This window comes from Watersipora subatra, chromosome 3, assembly GCF_963576615.1.
Source record: "Watersipora subatra chromosome 3, tzWatSuba1.1, whole genome shotgun sequence".
NCBI classification, from domain to species: Eukaryota; Metazoa; Bryozoa; class Gymnolaemata; order Cheilostomatida; family Watersiporidae; genus Watersipora; species Watersipora subatra.
In genome coordinates, this window is record NC_088710.1 from 20728809 (window position 1) to 20744059 (window position 15251).

Here is a 15251-nt window from a genome sequence, read left to right on the forward strand (position 1 = left end):
GTCAAGAGAAACAACAGAAGGAAACGCGAATATATTTTAGTTGAAACACGAATAAAAATGAATAGCCCATTGACCTCTTATTAGTGTTACCCATTTGGTTCTTCTTCAAGGAGCATTTTCAACTGTATTGATCTCAACTCCATTGCCAACATAACAAACCTTAAATGAGCCTTAGACACCTAAACAACCATTTTTATCAGTTTGTCATCTAGTGTCAGAGGACAACTCCTAATTTCATTCAAGTCAACCATCAGCTAGCGAGGATGTGTTATGTACCCGGAGCTCACCACTTCTTATACCAGCAGTTTGGTAAAAAAGTGGGGATTGATTGCAACATGACCACCTCATTACACCCTCCAAACGCTTACTTCACTACTTCCTGTCGGAGGTTTCATGTTATGAAAGATTTGCACACTGCGGTAGCTCTCGTAATGGAAGTACAGTAGTAATTTCCAATTTCATGTTTTCATACATTGTCTGTTACCCTTCAGGTTGGCAAGCATAGAAAATCATGGCGTAATGTTCAATTTGTACAAATATTTATATTTGGGGTGGTTCACAAGAAAGAACCAAATTAAAATGATTTATACTGACGACTAGAAAATATTTATAGAAAAAGGATACCGATTCACAATTGCATTAATAGAGCCCACTAAGTGTTACTCAAACATATCTCCTGTAGACACATGCAAAAATCCTTGGGAGACGAGTTCTGAACTGTCAATACCATGTCAGAATTTAGGATGTTTTCTATATATATAAATCTTAAATATATGTCATCATGAGTAGCTGATCAGTCTATGAGTGGCGGACAACCAATGGTAAGACAACTCAAAACCATGTTATAACAAGGAGTTGTCACCGATATCAAGACACTAACAATACAGAAGTTAGACATTAGGAAGGGCTATAGCTAAGTACTGTCTGGCAAGATGTATGTGTGGTGTAATTAGCAAACTCAATGTAAGAAATGCTGCTCATCAATTCCACAAAATGAGCACATGTGTCCAATTGATGCCGGCCACCTGTCAATGTAGTGAAACCGACTGACGGAGGAAAGAGGAAAGCTATACATGGAGGGAAATAGAAAGAAATAAACTGAAAGAGCAGCTACAAAAATAAAAAGTACAGTATACTAAAAAAGCCTGCCTTCTGCTTTAGCATAAGGAAGAGTAATAATAATATAAATATGATTATGCGTAGGAGCACAGGCTAACTATCGGGCAGTCAGTCAGCCAATGCAGGATAAGGTAACTCAAGACTTACAGCTTGCTATCGTGTATAACAGACTAAAAACTAGTATGTACAGAGGTTTAGTCTTCTATTTACAGTGAGAGCCAGTTATACAACAGAAGTTTGGTCTCTCTACGACAATCCACCATGTCAAAGAAGAACTTAGTTCAACATGACATTTTCTTGTGAATGCGTATTGCATTATCCCAATGAACAATATTTCGTACATTTACATGTTATTGAGCATTACTTCCGGCTACGGAATTCGGAGTAAGGCAAAGCCTAACTCGGAAAAAAGTGAGTTCAAACCCCACCCATCTTGCTGCCATAGTAAACCTTTGGAAGCTTTTTTACGCGTGGTCGACGACGGAGTGATGGTCGGCGAGATTTACACACAAAGTTAACAAAGAAGGTGACAACGATGATAAGGGAGAGAAGAGCGAGAGCGGCGAAAAATGTTGTTGGATCCGAGTCATGTTCATGAGTTGATTTAGACCAGGTCTCCCAGGGCATCCTAGTAACGTCTGTTGAAACAAAAACATCTGGATCATCACCATCTACAGGTTCCCCAGCAGTCACCTGTGATACAAACATACAATAATATCAAGCTGTACTCGTACACGGTGCAAAAGAAGCATAATTGCTATACATGAAGTACTGTAGATGCAGTTAAAAAGTAAGAAGGTTGTAATAACATGAGAGCAGGATGTTGACAAATAATTAAGATAGACCAGCGTTAGTCAAATGGCCTAATAGACTTTATACCACATAGCGTCTGCGAATAAGTAAGTCAAAATAGTGTCTGAAAATGAGTAGGTCAAAATAGTGTCTAAAAATAAGTAGGTCAGAATAGTGTCTGAAAATAAGTAAGTCAAAATAGTGTCTGAAAATAAGTAGGTCAAAATAGTGTCTAAAAATAAGTAGGTCAGAATAGTGTCTGAAAATAAGTAAGTCAGTATAGTGTCTGAAAGTAGGTGAGAATAGTGTCAAAAATAAGTAGGTCAGAGTAGTGTCTGAAAATAAGTAGGTGACAATAGTGTCTGAAAATAACTAATAAATAGGTCACGTTAGTGTCAGAAAATATGTAGGTCAGAATAGTGTCTGAGATTAAGTAGACCAGAACAGCGTCTCAGAATATGTAGGTTAGTTAGTAACTGAGGTTCAGTAGCCAGCTTCAAAAAGCTGGAAGATTTAGATATACATGTAAATGAATGGCCTCTAAAACGGAAAGAGTGATAGTTTGATATAGAAAAGGTTTTTACCGATAGAATTGTTATATCTAAAAACACAAAGAGTGACAGTTTGATATAGAAATGGTTTTTACCGATAGAATTGTTATATCTAAAAACACAAAGAGTGACAGTTTGATATAGAAATGGTTTTTACCGATAGAATTGTTATATCTAAAAACACAAAGAGTGACAGTTTGATATAGAAATGGTTTTTACCGATAGAATTGTTATATCTAAAAACACAAAGAGGGACAGTTTGATATAGAAAAGGTTTTTACCGATAGAATTGTTATACCTAAAAACACAAAGAGTGACAGTTTGATATAGAAATGGTTTCTACCAACAGAACTTTTATATGTAAAAGCAGGAAGAATGAAATAGATAAGGATGAAGTTCTTACCGATAGAATCTTTTTATGTATCGTGCCGTCAAAGCTAATGTTAAGAGGATTTGCAGTGGCCCACGGGTATGAAGGGCATTCAGGTAAAGGCCTTTGTCCAAGACTGTCAACCACCTGAATTTAAAGCAAACATTAAACACGCGAACCTACTCTCGCACTATCAAATTAGAGCTCGACTAACACGGCAATGAATTTTTGAAACAAAAATCTACAAGTGAATAAATTGATGAGAGGTATTACGATACCCAGTGTGAATACTAGTAACTGTTTTTCTCCTGCAAAAGCGAGATATAAAACAAAATCATGCAAATCTTAACTCCACTACACCTCAATTGCATGTACAAAGTGCAAGTACTTTGTACAAAGTACAGATTGCACAGTACTTGTCGCAATAAAAAGTACATTGTACTGCGACATACAAAGTTAATCTGCTTCGAATATTTCGACTGTCTAGACCATCGTATATAGGAGCAAATATTTTCACAAGGATACGCTGTACTTCATGTAATTCATTCTACAGCCGGAAGACTTCATCTAATTACATATAGCATTGAAACAAGCGCACTATATAAAACTGCAAAAACTAAATTTAAAAAAGTAGATTATATGCAAAAAACTAGATGATGGTTTACTAACTTTGACTTTATGTTAACAACATGCGAACAGAAATATAGCCTTAGCAATACAGAAAAGGGACGGTGTGTAGGTAATGGTAGTGACAAAGAGACAGGGCTAAATACAGTTTAATTTAGACCATGTGAACTTTACCTTCTGTTGTTTTTAGTTGACACTATTTACATTTCATATTTTAACATCACTGCAACTACTTGCACCAGTCTTCTCATAATCTATGATTTTCAATCTAAAAATCCAAGCGTATTGCATACTGTTTATTATCATTCAAAATTCTTAGAGCCAAACTATGTGAAGGAGATCCGTGTACATATGTACTGATTTACCAAACTGCAGTGTTTTGAGATGCTACAGATGTCACAGACTGGAAATTATTTCAGGTGCTGAGACCGATATTTGCTCTTAAATTACACCGTGTGTGTTTAAAACCATGTTTGTTAAAATGATAGTAGGCCAAGGTTCAACAGCATTTTCTCATCTTCACTCAGTTCCTGCGGCAACCAGTGAAAAAAATAAAATGGTGACAGCGCTGTCTCTCAGTTCTAGCTACACTCAGTTAATGAAGTATGCGAGATGCTTAAACCACAACTGCCACGTGCAACTTTTGTCATTTTTTTCTAGGTAAACCAGACACGCTGATCCAGATTTTGTACTCAAAATAAAGATTGGTCCACTAACTTTCAAAGTCATCAAGGCTTTTTTACAGCGTTTTAATATCGGTCTAAAAAACAACACAATCGGTACAACAAGCTCCGCCCATAAATATGTGACGTACGCTAGCTTTTAAGGAACGGAAGTTAAGGATGTTTAGTCCGATTTAGAATGATAGAGATAGCTGTCTTAAAACCCATTATTACTTAAATTCAGCCTTCAAAATAATCTCAGTCTTTTCTGAAAGTTAGATAAGCTATTTAACATTGCATATTTAAAAATAAGCTTAAGAAAGCCCGATAACAACGCCAGCTTGTGATAAAATCGCGCTGCTTTGAACTCATTTTTCTCGTCGTTCAGCCTATTAAACATCCTGTAACAAGCTACGAGCAATTTTAAATAGTTTATCTACCAATCATAAAGGACAGATTATTTTACAGGCTGAACTTAGATAATAATGGGTTTTAAGACACCCACTTTTATCATTTTAAATCGGACTAAACATACCTAACTTCCGTTCCTAAAATAACGTTCTTAAAACAACGCTCATAAAAAACGTTCCTCCGTTCATACTTATGAACGGAGCTTGTTCTGCCGATCGTGTTGTTTTCGAGACAGATATTAAAGCGCTTTAAAACAGCCTTCATGGCTTCAGCCGTTATGGTTTGAAAAACGATCAGGAAGTCAAATTTAGACCAAGAATCAAATTTTCTTGCTTAGCTTCAACAAAAAAACACCAATTTCAGAAAAAACCCAAGTCAAGACCAACCCAACCCAAAATGTGACGAGAAAAACACACACTTACCAACTAGCAACAAAGTAGATGATGCTATGGACCAATAGGAAAAGCAATGAGATACTTAGCCAACCAATTAGTTACTAGAAGGAGCTGATGAATGACTATAAATATACCTTTGAGTATTTTTGCAGTCTGTTCGTGTCGAGCCTTTCTACAGGCTCAGAGGGAGAAGAATGCCTCTCATGCTTTAGAGACCCAAATGTCTTACTCCTCTCATCGAGCATAGGTGCAATCTAGAAAACAAGACAACTTAGCACACGTAATTACCACAGATAACATCACCGGTAATAAACATGGCCGGCGACACTGAAGGCAGGTTAAGAAGATATAGTTGAGAGTACCTGTCCATGCATTGTGAACTCTAAGAGAGCATCGAGCAACCAGAAACAGTCTTTAGCCATGTGACTGCTGTCTAAGCAGTTAGAATCACCGTAGACAGCAATCCGCCCAGCAAGCGGCGTTGACCTATTCTCGTATAAGCCAAGGATTGGTACTTGCTTGTGGGTGGTGACAACGCCTTCAACTACTTCTAGACCTAAACGCATGAGTAGAAATGTGTATTTTGTTGAAAATAGTACGAGTTGCTTACTTCAACGATCAAATGAGATCTGATGCACCTATATTATATCAGGTGACAGCGTAATATTCTAAGGTCATAGAGTAGAACCATGTTGTAATTGGAAAAGTTCAGCCAATAGTTACTCTTGGAAATAAAAGATCGTGATAATAAAATCGCAAACTTTATAAACAACTATGACATAATAAGTTAAAATTGGATTCGCTAATAATAAATTATCCAATCAAACTCAGTGAAAATCGTTGAAATCTAAAAAGCGCAGAGCTGTTCTTAAATATCCTGGCTTGTTTTCGTGTGATTCCTTCTTTAGCAAATAAAGTAATAGTAAAAGAGTGAAAGTTGAATTGGCTAGAGCTGAATAGTTCAATACGATTTAGTTGTACTCAGTTTACAATTTAGTTGACAAGCATTTCTGCTTTGGTTACTTCAACTTTTCCCAATAAAGTTGCCCACCTCGAAGGTTTGAGGTTTGTTGAGGTGTAGCCAGCTCTTTTGGTATCAAATGTTTAAACGTTTCAATGAATGAAATAGCTAAAAATGCCTATAAATGAAGGAAAAAGTAAAATGCGAGTATCAAAGACCATAGAGCACGAATGAAAGGTTAAAGGTGACAATACGGTCTCACAAGGCCATTGAGTTGTGATACTCTCATAGACAATCTAAATTGCCTTCACTGACAACAGAACCAATGTTTGAATTCTATTGAAAATTAGCCCCAGCGACAATGTCCTGAATATGATCTCACGGCAGAATGGTAAGCAAGCCAGTGAGACAGTTATGGACTTAATCATTGCCTTCTCTGCACCTTTTAGACAGCTGATATAATGAATATGACTAGCCAGTCCATTATCCAACCGCTGCTTCAGTACCTTATCAGCTTCCAAAACTAATTTACATGGCAATAGCATGACAGAAAGCTAATACAGACAATATAATATAAAGATAGTGTTGATTAAATAGTGATTATAGACATGGCACTGAGACCATTAATCTAATGCATAGCAGCGTTTGATCAATAGACATCAATATGTCAATTATTCATTAACAACCTAACTACTACGTACATAGAATTCTTTTCGTCGTTTCCACACACAAAATAGTTGAAGCATCAATTGATGCCGTTACACAAAAGGTTACGAAGATTACTCAATCAGAGTTTAAACTCAAAACATATGTTCAAATAATCTCCTTTTCACAGCATGGCAACAGCAATAAATTACAGATTCTGTGTAGCTTCCATGATTGTAACCATGACAAAATTAGTCATACATCGAACCAGCCTAGTGATGATATGAATGGACTGACCATATCAATCACATGGTCATGTGTCTGACATATCTGTGGTGTGTACTAGTCTATCATATTTACTACTGGGTACTAGTCTATCATATTTACTACTGTGTACTAGTCTATCATATTTTCTACTGTGTACCAGTCTATTATATTTACTACTGTGTACTAGTCTATCATATTTACTACTGGGTACTAGTCTATCATATTTACTACTGTGTACTAGTCTATCATATTTACTACTGTGTACTAGTCTATCATATTTACTACTGTATACCAGTCTATCATATTTACTACTGTGTACTAGTATATCATATTTACTACTGGGTACTAGTTTATCCTATTTACTACTGGGTACTAGTTTATCCTATTTGATAACAGTTGCAGACCACTGTGGCTCACGCCTACCTTGATTTTTAAGCAACTCTGTTATGACAAGGCCGTTCTCTGGAAAATCTGCTATGCTTGTACCACTGGCGTAGTACATCTCATGTCTTTCAATCTTATAGCTTCCTTCATACACACTGTCGCTGAATGATATGTTAAATGCTGACAGTAGATCATTCAGAGCTGGTATATTTGCACCTCCAGTGTCTGGCATCCACCTGAAATGTTGACACCTCATCCCATATGAATATGCAAATGTACAGCTCTTTCTTTCTGATTTACATTGCTTTTATTGTTTAGCCATTTAGCTGTGAGATGACTATAGAAAATACTGAACTACAATGAACAACTCAAGCTACTTGTCAATTCAACCACCCAGCTTCTATATCTATAAATCTCAATGTCTGTTACCCGCCTGTCCAATTAGAGCTATAAATTTTTAGAAACGAAAAAAGATTCCCCGAGGGTTTGATCTCCGAACCACCAAGTCTGAAGACTTGCAATCTAAATCCCTACGATCGTTCAACTGACCGTAGCGATGCATGATCGTGATAACATTCATTACATCGGTTAAAATACTCCTTTGGGGCTCAGATCAGTGTTGGCATATTATTACCGGTGTGGTAAATATTGATGGTATTTATCGTTCTGGAAAAGTCTTTAGTAGGAAAAAGTGAAATAAGGAATGAATACTTACAACTTGCAGAAAGAAACTTGAGCAGCAATTTGTTAAGTTATATATATTAAAAATTTATAGAACAACTTTATTTCATTAATATTTTAACAACATGCATATATTGTAATATATATAATTGTATACATATATTTCTCAAAGTATGTCCGTGTGTATGTCTGTATGTATGTCTACATTCCGGCTATAGCAATTATTAGAATAACTGTAGCTGGACAACAATGCCTACGCAACGTCTTGGAGTACCATCATTAGAAGCCTAGCAGCTTACTGCAATTTTCCATTGGCAATGTGCCAGACTAATAGCTTGAAAGTTACAGTTGTTTGACAAAGTTTTAACATTTTTACAGTTGTTTTTATTTTTCTCCTAATTTATTTCAACTACACAAAACACTTCTCTCATGATATGTAGTTTGAAAGTTAAAATGGGAAATATTGTCATATGTTAAATATAAATCAATTTTCTGTCCAGACTTTTTTATTACTCAGGCAACGCCGGGTAGCACAGCTAGTAATTGTATACATATAATAGATATACATACTGAAGCATTAATTTTTAAATCACACGTACATATCACAAAAATAACATTTGAACTAATAGCACTATTGAACTAACTTATATGAAAAATATAATCTAAGAAATTGATAAATGTAACCACGTGTATGATGATTACACAGACAGTATTCTTTAGTCTCTCCCTTATTTGCACTCACTCTGGCTTCGCAATTTTTGCAGATCAAACCAAATGTTTCTCATTTGGCCATCTTCATTGCTATCCGTTGGCCTGCCTAGTACTAACATAGCTATGCTATACTCAATAGTCAATACTCAGTTATACTTAACACGGTGAAAGTTGAGTCGGAAATGAGAAAGTTTTACCAGTGTTATGTGAGCTCAGTAACAGTAAATGAGCGAAGACAAGTTCATTACAGCTAACATTACTCTGATCCACTGTGATGAGCTTACTAGCGTGGATAACTAGCTAAACTCAGAATTTCTAACCTTATCTCACCCACCATAAATTATATTTCATCTTCTCATAACTTAAAGATTGACTTGCAACAAAATTCACATTACAGTTATTTGGTATCAAAAGGTTCACCATGTCTTACTCTGCTGTGTTGTAGGTGCAAAATACGTGGAAATGTGATTACAAGCTCTTAAAAGCTCAAAAACGAACAGTTAATCATGAAAATGCCGTAGGTTGGAATCCCTTTCCAAAATGGCTCAAATGGGATGTAGCTGAACATGATGGCTTCTGGTTACTTTCATGCAACCTCATTCGTCGAAATATTTTCACAAATATACTTCACGTATTCAACAAAACCATGTCTATTCCTTACGCGTCTATTTCATCATCATTGTAATGCTGTCACTTTGAGCAGTGATATCTCAAAACCTACCGTGAAAATTGGTTTAATTTTTTAACCTTAGCTAGAAGGAGTGCATATCATCTCATGATGAACATGAGGAGCCTGTTGGTCACCTGTGATCGTCGAAAAATGCTGCAAAAATTGTTTGCGCTGTTTCGCAAGAAGTATGGGTCACACGATCAGATTACAACTAGATGATTAGACCAAGCTGAAACGAAACTGTAAATAGCGAGTGTCTATATTTCATGAGGGCTTTCCGGTAGAACCCGAAGTGTTTGTCATAAACTAGTGCTACGAGACATTTTAAATTGAGCCTTTTAATGGCCTTTCCATTCATGTGATACCATCATGTATCAAAACAATAACCACGTCGAGTTGAGTACGTCATCAAAATAAAATGATTCCAAACTACAGCGTTTTCGTGATGGCTGCGATTAACTGTCCGTTTTTGAGCTTTTAAGTGCTTGTAATCACATTTCCCTATATTTTGCACCTACAACACAGCAGAGTTGGACATGGTGAACCTTTTTATACCAAATAACTGTAATGTGAATTTTGTTGCAAATCAACCTTTAAGCTGGCCTATTGAGTGAAACACATCAGCATTTTTAACTGACCCAAGGCAATTATTACATTGTCTTTGAAATATGTAGCTACATGTATTGAGCTGAGCTGAATGTAGGTATGTTCACTCATTAATAAAGTCTCAGCCTCAGGAGAACTACTCACAGACTTCATCATTCGCATTTTCATCTTTCATGAAACATTCGATAAGAATTTACAAGCAAAATAACTCGCTTGAATTGCGTGTTTTCACCGTTTCCCAATTGTGGATGATGACTTGCAGATGATACTAACATGAGGATTAACCGCGCCATGGAAACGCAGAGAATGAAAGAACACTTGGAGTAGCTATACTTATGAGACACTTGGAGTAGCTATACTTATGAGACACTTGGAGTAGCTATGCTTATGAGACACTTGGAGTAGCTATGCTTATGAGAAAAACAAAACCAAAGCAACATGCTCAAATACGTCCTACTAAAAATAGCCTCCAGTAGTTGGCAAACGACATGAAAAGGAAGATAAGACACTAAAACCTACCACTGCCGTGTGTTCTCATCATAGAACTTGACCTTCTGCATGACAGCCGTGTTATACCAGTCAGCGAACACAATCAGTGACAGCCCATTCTGCATATCATCAGCAAGCTTGCTTATCTCCTCCTGCCATACAAGGACAACTCCAGTTGTATTAGAACAGATAACTCCGCACTCATTGGAAATGGGCAACTCCCAAATCTTTTAGAGATTGGCTGATAGTAGCAAATGCTACTTACCACGAAGTACTCTTCTTCGCTATCAACTAGCATGATAGTACCGTAGTTTGATGCTTCAAAGCAAGTGAAGGGGGTCCCCAGCGTTTCCACAAAATAGCCTCGGCTCCTAAGGTGCTGTGAACAAGTATATTTTATGAAGTAAAATCTTAGGTATCGGGGAGTTAGCAGAAATTCAACAAAAAATTGAACAAGAAGCAAGCTATTAGCCTTCAGGCATCTAGGAATAAAAACTAGATCCAAATAAATGTGCTACAGAGCTAATTTTTTGTTTCTCAAAAGCTAGATGGATGAAGTAATCCAGATGAAACACAAATGATTTCAAAGCAGCATTTTTCCTACATACGAACAGGTAAACGTACAATTGTTTCAAGATAGAGCATAAAGGTGAGATAGAATATTTAAATTATGGGCTATACCTTTTTATTTAAATCTGGCTTACGACAAACTATGACTGCTCCAATGTTTCTAAATAAATGGGTTGTCCTCTTTTAACGATCAGCGCTGCCCCATTAACCATGACAACTGACAGACCCCTGCATACTCATCAAGTCATGCAAGCATCGCATATATATGCTACAGAATAAACAGTAGATACACCATATAGGTCTCACATACATTATAGAGATCTCTGAAATTTGTGTGTATGTGATCTCCATGCCAGTCAAGAGGGTCCGATTTGGTTCTGAGATTATCCCTAGGGAAGTATCCTGGTGGGTACCTTTTAAATGAAATCATCACAGCAATGCAGAAAGAGGACAAACATAAGGTAAGGATACTATTTATATAGTTTTTATATATTAATATTATACCATATATTATGATATATATATTATATATACTGTATATTATTATATATACTAATCAATATTATACCATATATTATGATATATATATACTATATATACTATTAATATAAATAGTATATATTATTACATATACTAGAAATTCCACTGTCATACAGCCCATGACCAAAGTGATATTGGAAAAAAGAAAGGGTACTGATGGTTGAGAAATGCAATATTAGCAGTCAAATGGCACTGCAGTGCAATAGGATAACTGCAATGGTAGCTGTAATGTACTGGGTGTGGGTGTTATTATGTACAACAAACAGCAATAATGAAAGGAAAGGATTATTATGTTTATATCTCTCCCCCTGCAATAGGAGAAATGCAATATTAGAAGTAAAATGCACTGATATTATTAGAATAACCAATATTATTAATATAGTAATACAGTTATAATAGAAAACCAATGCACAATTTTGTTTACATTTCAAAACATCATAGCTAACAGTATCAAGAAGTTGTGATATTTATATAGATTTTTAGAAAATCTATTTAACAACACTATTTAGAAAAAATAATAACAGTAACATATTGCCCATCATCGATGTTGTTAGTGTGACTATAGCACTTCAATAGTCATCCAAACTTATAATTAAACATTGTAGTAATCTCATAAGAATCGTTAGAAAAAAATACCATCGTCATTTCCTTTACTTTCACTGAGTTGGACATCAGTTAGAATACCAAAGTACTCAAAAGTGTCTAAAATGTCAGTTACTTTGAAATCGGCAAAAAAGAAACGATTATATTTCAGTACTCCTACGTTAATTACAGCAACCTTCAGAAATGCTATAGACTGGTGAAATGTGCACGTTATTTTTTCGTGAAATGCGCACGATTTAACGGTTCTATTCTCTGTCGCTCGGCGTTTCAATTTCCGGTCTTAACTTTGATAAAAGGCTTATCAAGTTTTAATAACGATTTTCGGCCAACTAAATCTGTCTATTTGTGTATAATCCGTTCAGATGGGTAAGTTTTAAGAATATGTCGACACCTTCCCAAGACTTGGTAACGTATTTAAATATGTTTTTATGTGTTTTGTATCGTTATTATACTTAAACGACTCTACACAAAAATGGTTAAATTTGTTGAGATTTCGGTACAAGGGTTTGCAACGTTGTTGATGAATAATCTTCGTGAGTTGTGTGCACATGCATTTATCATAAAACTCTCAAACATTCACTCCGCTCGTTTGGTCGTGGGACTATATATTATTATATATACTATATATAATTTTTTTTCTATCATCTAACTGGGCCTTGCCTTGACCGGTTCGTCGTTGCATATAGGCCTCATCATCACCTCCTTTGTGTTGTTATATTTATTGTTCATTATTAGAAATTAATTATATACTCTTATGTTGACAACCATGTGATGTGTTTATTACTTTAATTTTTTGTTCTATTTTCCTATTGATGAAATGAACAAGCAAACAAATACGCTATATATTACTATATATAGCATATATTATTATGCATACTATATATTATATATAGTATATATTATATACAGTGGTGTGCATAAACTTGGAATCACATTGTTTTGTTCACTCTATATCGAATGGATCTTCCATTTGCTTTCTATTTTCCCGCCAATTATGATGCCATGCCAGATACTATATATCAATCTGATCAGCAGAAGATGTGCTTTCAAACAATGCATTGATTGATTTAACACAATCATTTCTGAGTGATTTATATTAATCCTATTAAACAGATTAGCAATTTTATCTGGTCTTGTACGTAATCTGGTTATAACAGGTTAGCACAAACCTTCCCAGCTGAGAAAGTTTACTGCTTGTCAAATTTCAAAGAAAGTGAAATATCCTAAATCCCATCATGATGGCATTTCAGTTATGCAATTTGCTGACTGTTGCATATTTAAAGCAGGACACTTGAAGTCTTATTCATTCTCAGTTTAACTTTGAACTCAGTTTGACTTTGAACTTTACCATGCCTAAAGTGTTATCTACAGAGAGAAGAGCCATCATTCCGCACCTTCACAAACAGCAAAAGACCCAAAGACAGATAGCTGCGGAAGTTGGTTGTTCTCAGAAGGCAGTCTACACAGCAATCAAGACTTGGACCTCCAATGGCAGTCTTAAACCCACCTACTCTGCTGGACGACCCAAGAAGACGACTATCCGTGAAGATCGGTACCTGGTACGAAGATCCCTTGCTGACAGACATCTGAACAGTACTCAACTTTGTAAGGAGATCAAGGACAACAGAGATATTGAGATTCACCTCAGTACAGTGCGAAGAAGGCTGCTTGCAAATGGTTTGAAAGGCTGCAAGGCAAGGCGCAAGCCCTTAGTTTCTGAGAAACAGCGAAAGCGTCGTCTAGAGTGGGCTAAAGATAAACGGTTCTGGACAGCAGCCCAATGGCAAAGGGTCTTGTTCAGTGATGAGTCAACATTTACCATCCAAAACCACTCTGGAAATTGTTACGTGAGGAGACGACCTGGAGAGGAGTACAGCCCGGCTTGTACGCTACCAACCATCAAGCACCCTACTGGAGTCATGGTATGGGGTTGCATGACAGCTTTTGGTGTGGGAAGACTCTCCATTTGTGAAGGCATGATGAATAGAGACAAATACATCAAGACCATGGAAGATGTCATGCTTCCAAGTGCTCGGAGCCTGTTCACCAGCAACGACCAACCCTGGTACTACCAGGATGACAATGCACCCTGCCACCATGCCAAGAGAGTCAAGGAGTGGATGACCAGAAGTAATGTGAGGGTAATAGACTGGCCAGCACAAAGCCCTGACCTGAATCCCATTGAAAATCTTTGGCAGCGTATTGGTGTGATAGTCAGCAAAGATAAACCAAAGACAAAACGGGAGCTCATAGAGAAGATTATTCATGCTTGGCATCACATCATCACTCCTGAAGAGCTCAGAAAGTTGGTAAACAGCATGCCTCGACGGTGTCAGATGGTGATCAAGAACAAGGGCTGGCCAATAAAATACTAATGCTCAGCTCAAGACACCTTACCAGTCCTTCTGAAGACCAACAATAACCCAACGGCCCTTTTCAGGGCCACCAATTTGTATAAAAGAGTTTGTTTGTATCCTATTTTATCAATTTTCACTAACAACATTCATAGCCTGCAATAAGTCTGCCTTTCGGTAGATCCACCCCCAGCGATAAAAATCTGAGAATATTTTTGAATATTTGGCATCATCTTGTTCTTCAGAAATTTCCCTTTCAAATGATATATATATTGATGGGGTTGAGGCACTTAACTCCAAAGAATTTCTTAGACAACAGCATATAAACATACATATTTGAAGATTTAACTGGTGATTCCAAGTTTATGCACACCACTGTACTATACATTATTATATATACTATATATTATTACATATACGATATATTATTATATATACTATATATTATTATATATACTATATATTATTATATATACTATATACTATTATATATACTATGTATTATTATATATACTATATATTATTATATATACGATATATTATTATATATACGATATATTATTATATATACGATATATTATTATATATACGATATATTATTATATATACGATATATTATTATATATACTATATATTATTGTATATATGCTACTATTATATACAATATATAATGGTATATACGATTGTAAAATAGAGTTTTGGCAAGAAAGAGAAACAACATGTAAACTATAGCTTTTTAAATTGATAGAAAATTATTTCAAGTAAAATGAATATATTTTTATATAAGCATACCGAACCAAACACAAACTGCACCCTTATAAGAGAAGTAAAGTGAAACGAGCG

The 15251-nt window shown here is 35.8% G+C and overlaps 1 protein-coding gene across 1 annotated transcript in view; it reads right to left on the reverse strand.

Moving 5' to 3' along the window:
- Positions 1 to 522: 522 nt before the first annotated feature.
- Positions 523 to 15251, reverse strand: part of LOC137389626 (membrane-bound transcription factor site-1 protease-like) — a 29541-nt gene continuing 14812 nt past the window's right edge. The window contains exons 9-16 of the mRNA XM_068075686.1: positions 11222 to 11324; positions 10607 to 10720; positions 10372 to 10493; positions 7224 to 7420; positions 5290 to 5483; positions 5062 to 5181; positions 2866 to 2979; positions 523 to 1812 (exon numbers count right to left, since the gene is read on the reverse strand). Coding sequence (XP_067931787.1) covers positions 1537 to 1812; positions 2866 to 2979; positions 5062 to 5181; positions 5290 to 5483; positions 7224 to 7420; positions 10372 to 10493; positions 10607 to 10720; positions 11222 to 11324 — 1240 coding nt within the window. The 3' untranslated portion in view covers positions 523 to 1536. The remainder of the gene's footprint in view (positions 1813 to 2865; positions 2980 to 5061; positions 5182 to 5289; positions 5484 to 7223; positions 7421 to 10371; positions 10494 to 10606; positions 10721 to 11221; positions 11325 to 15251) is intronic.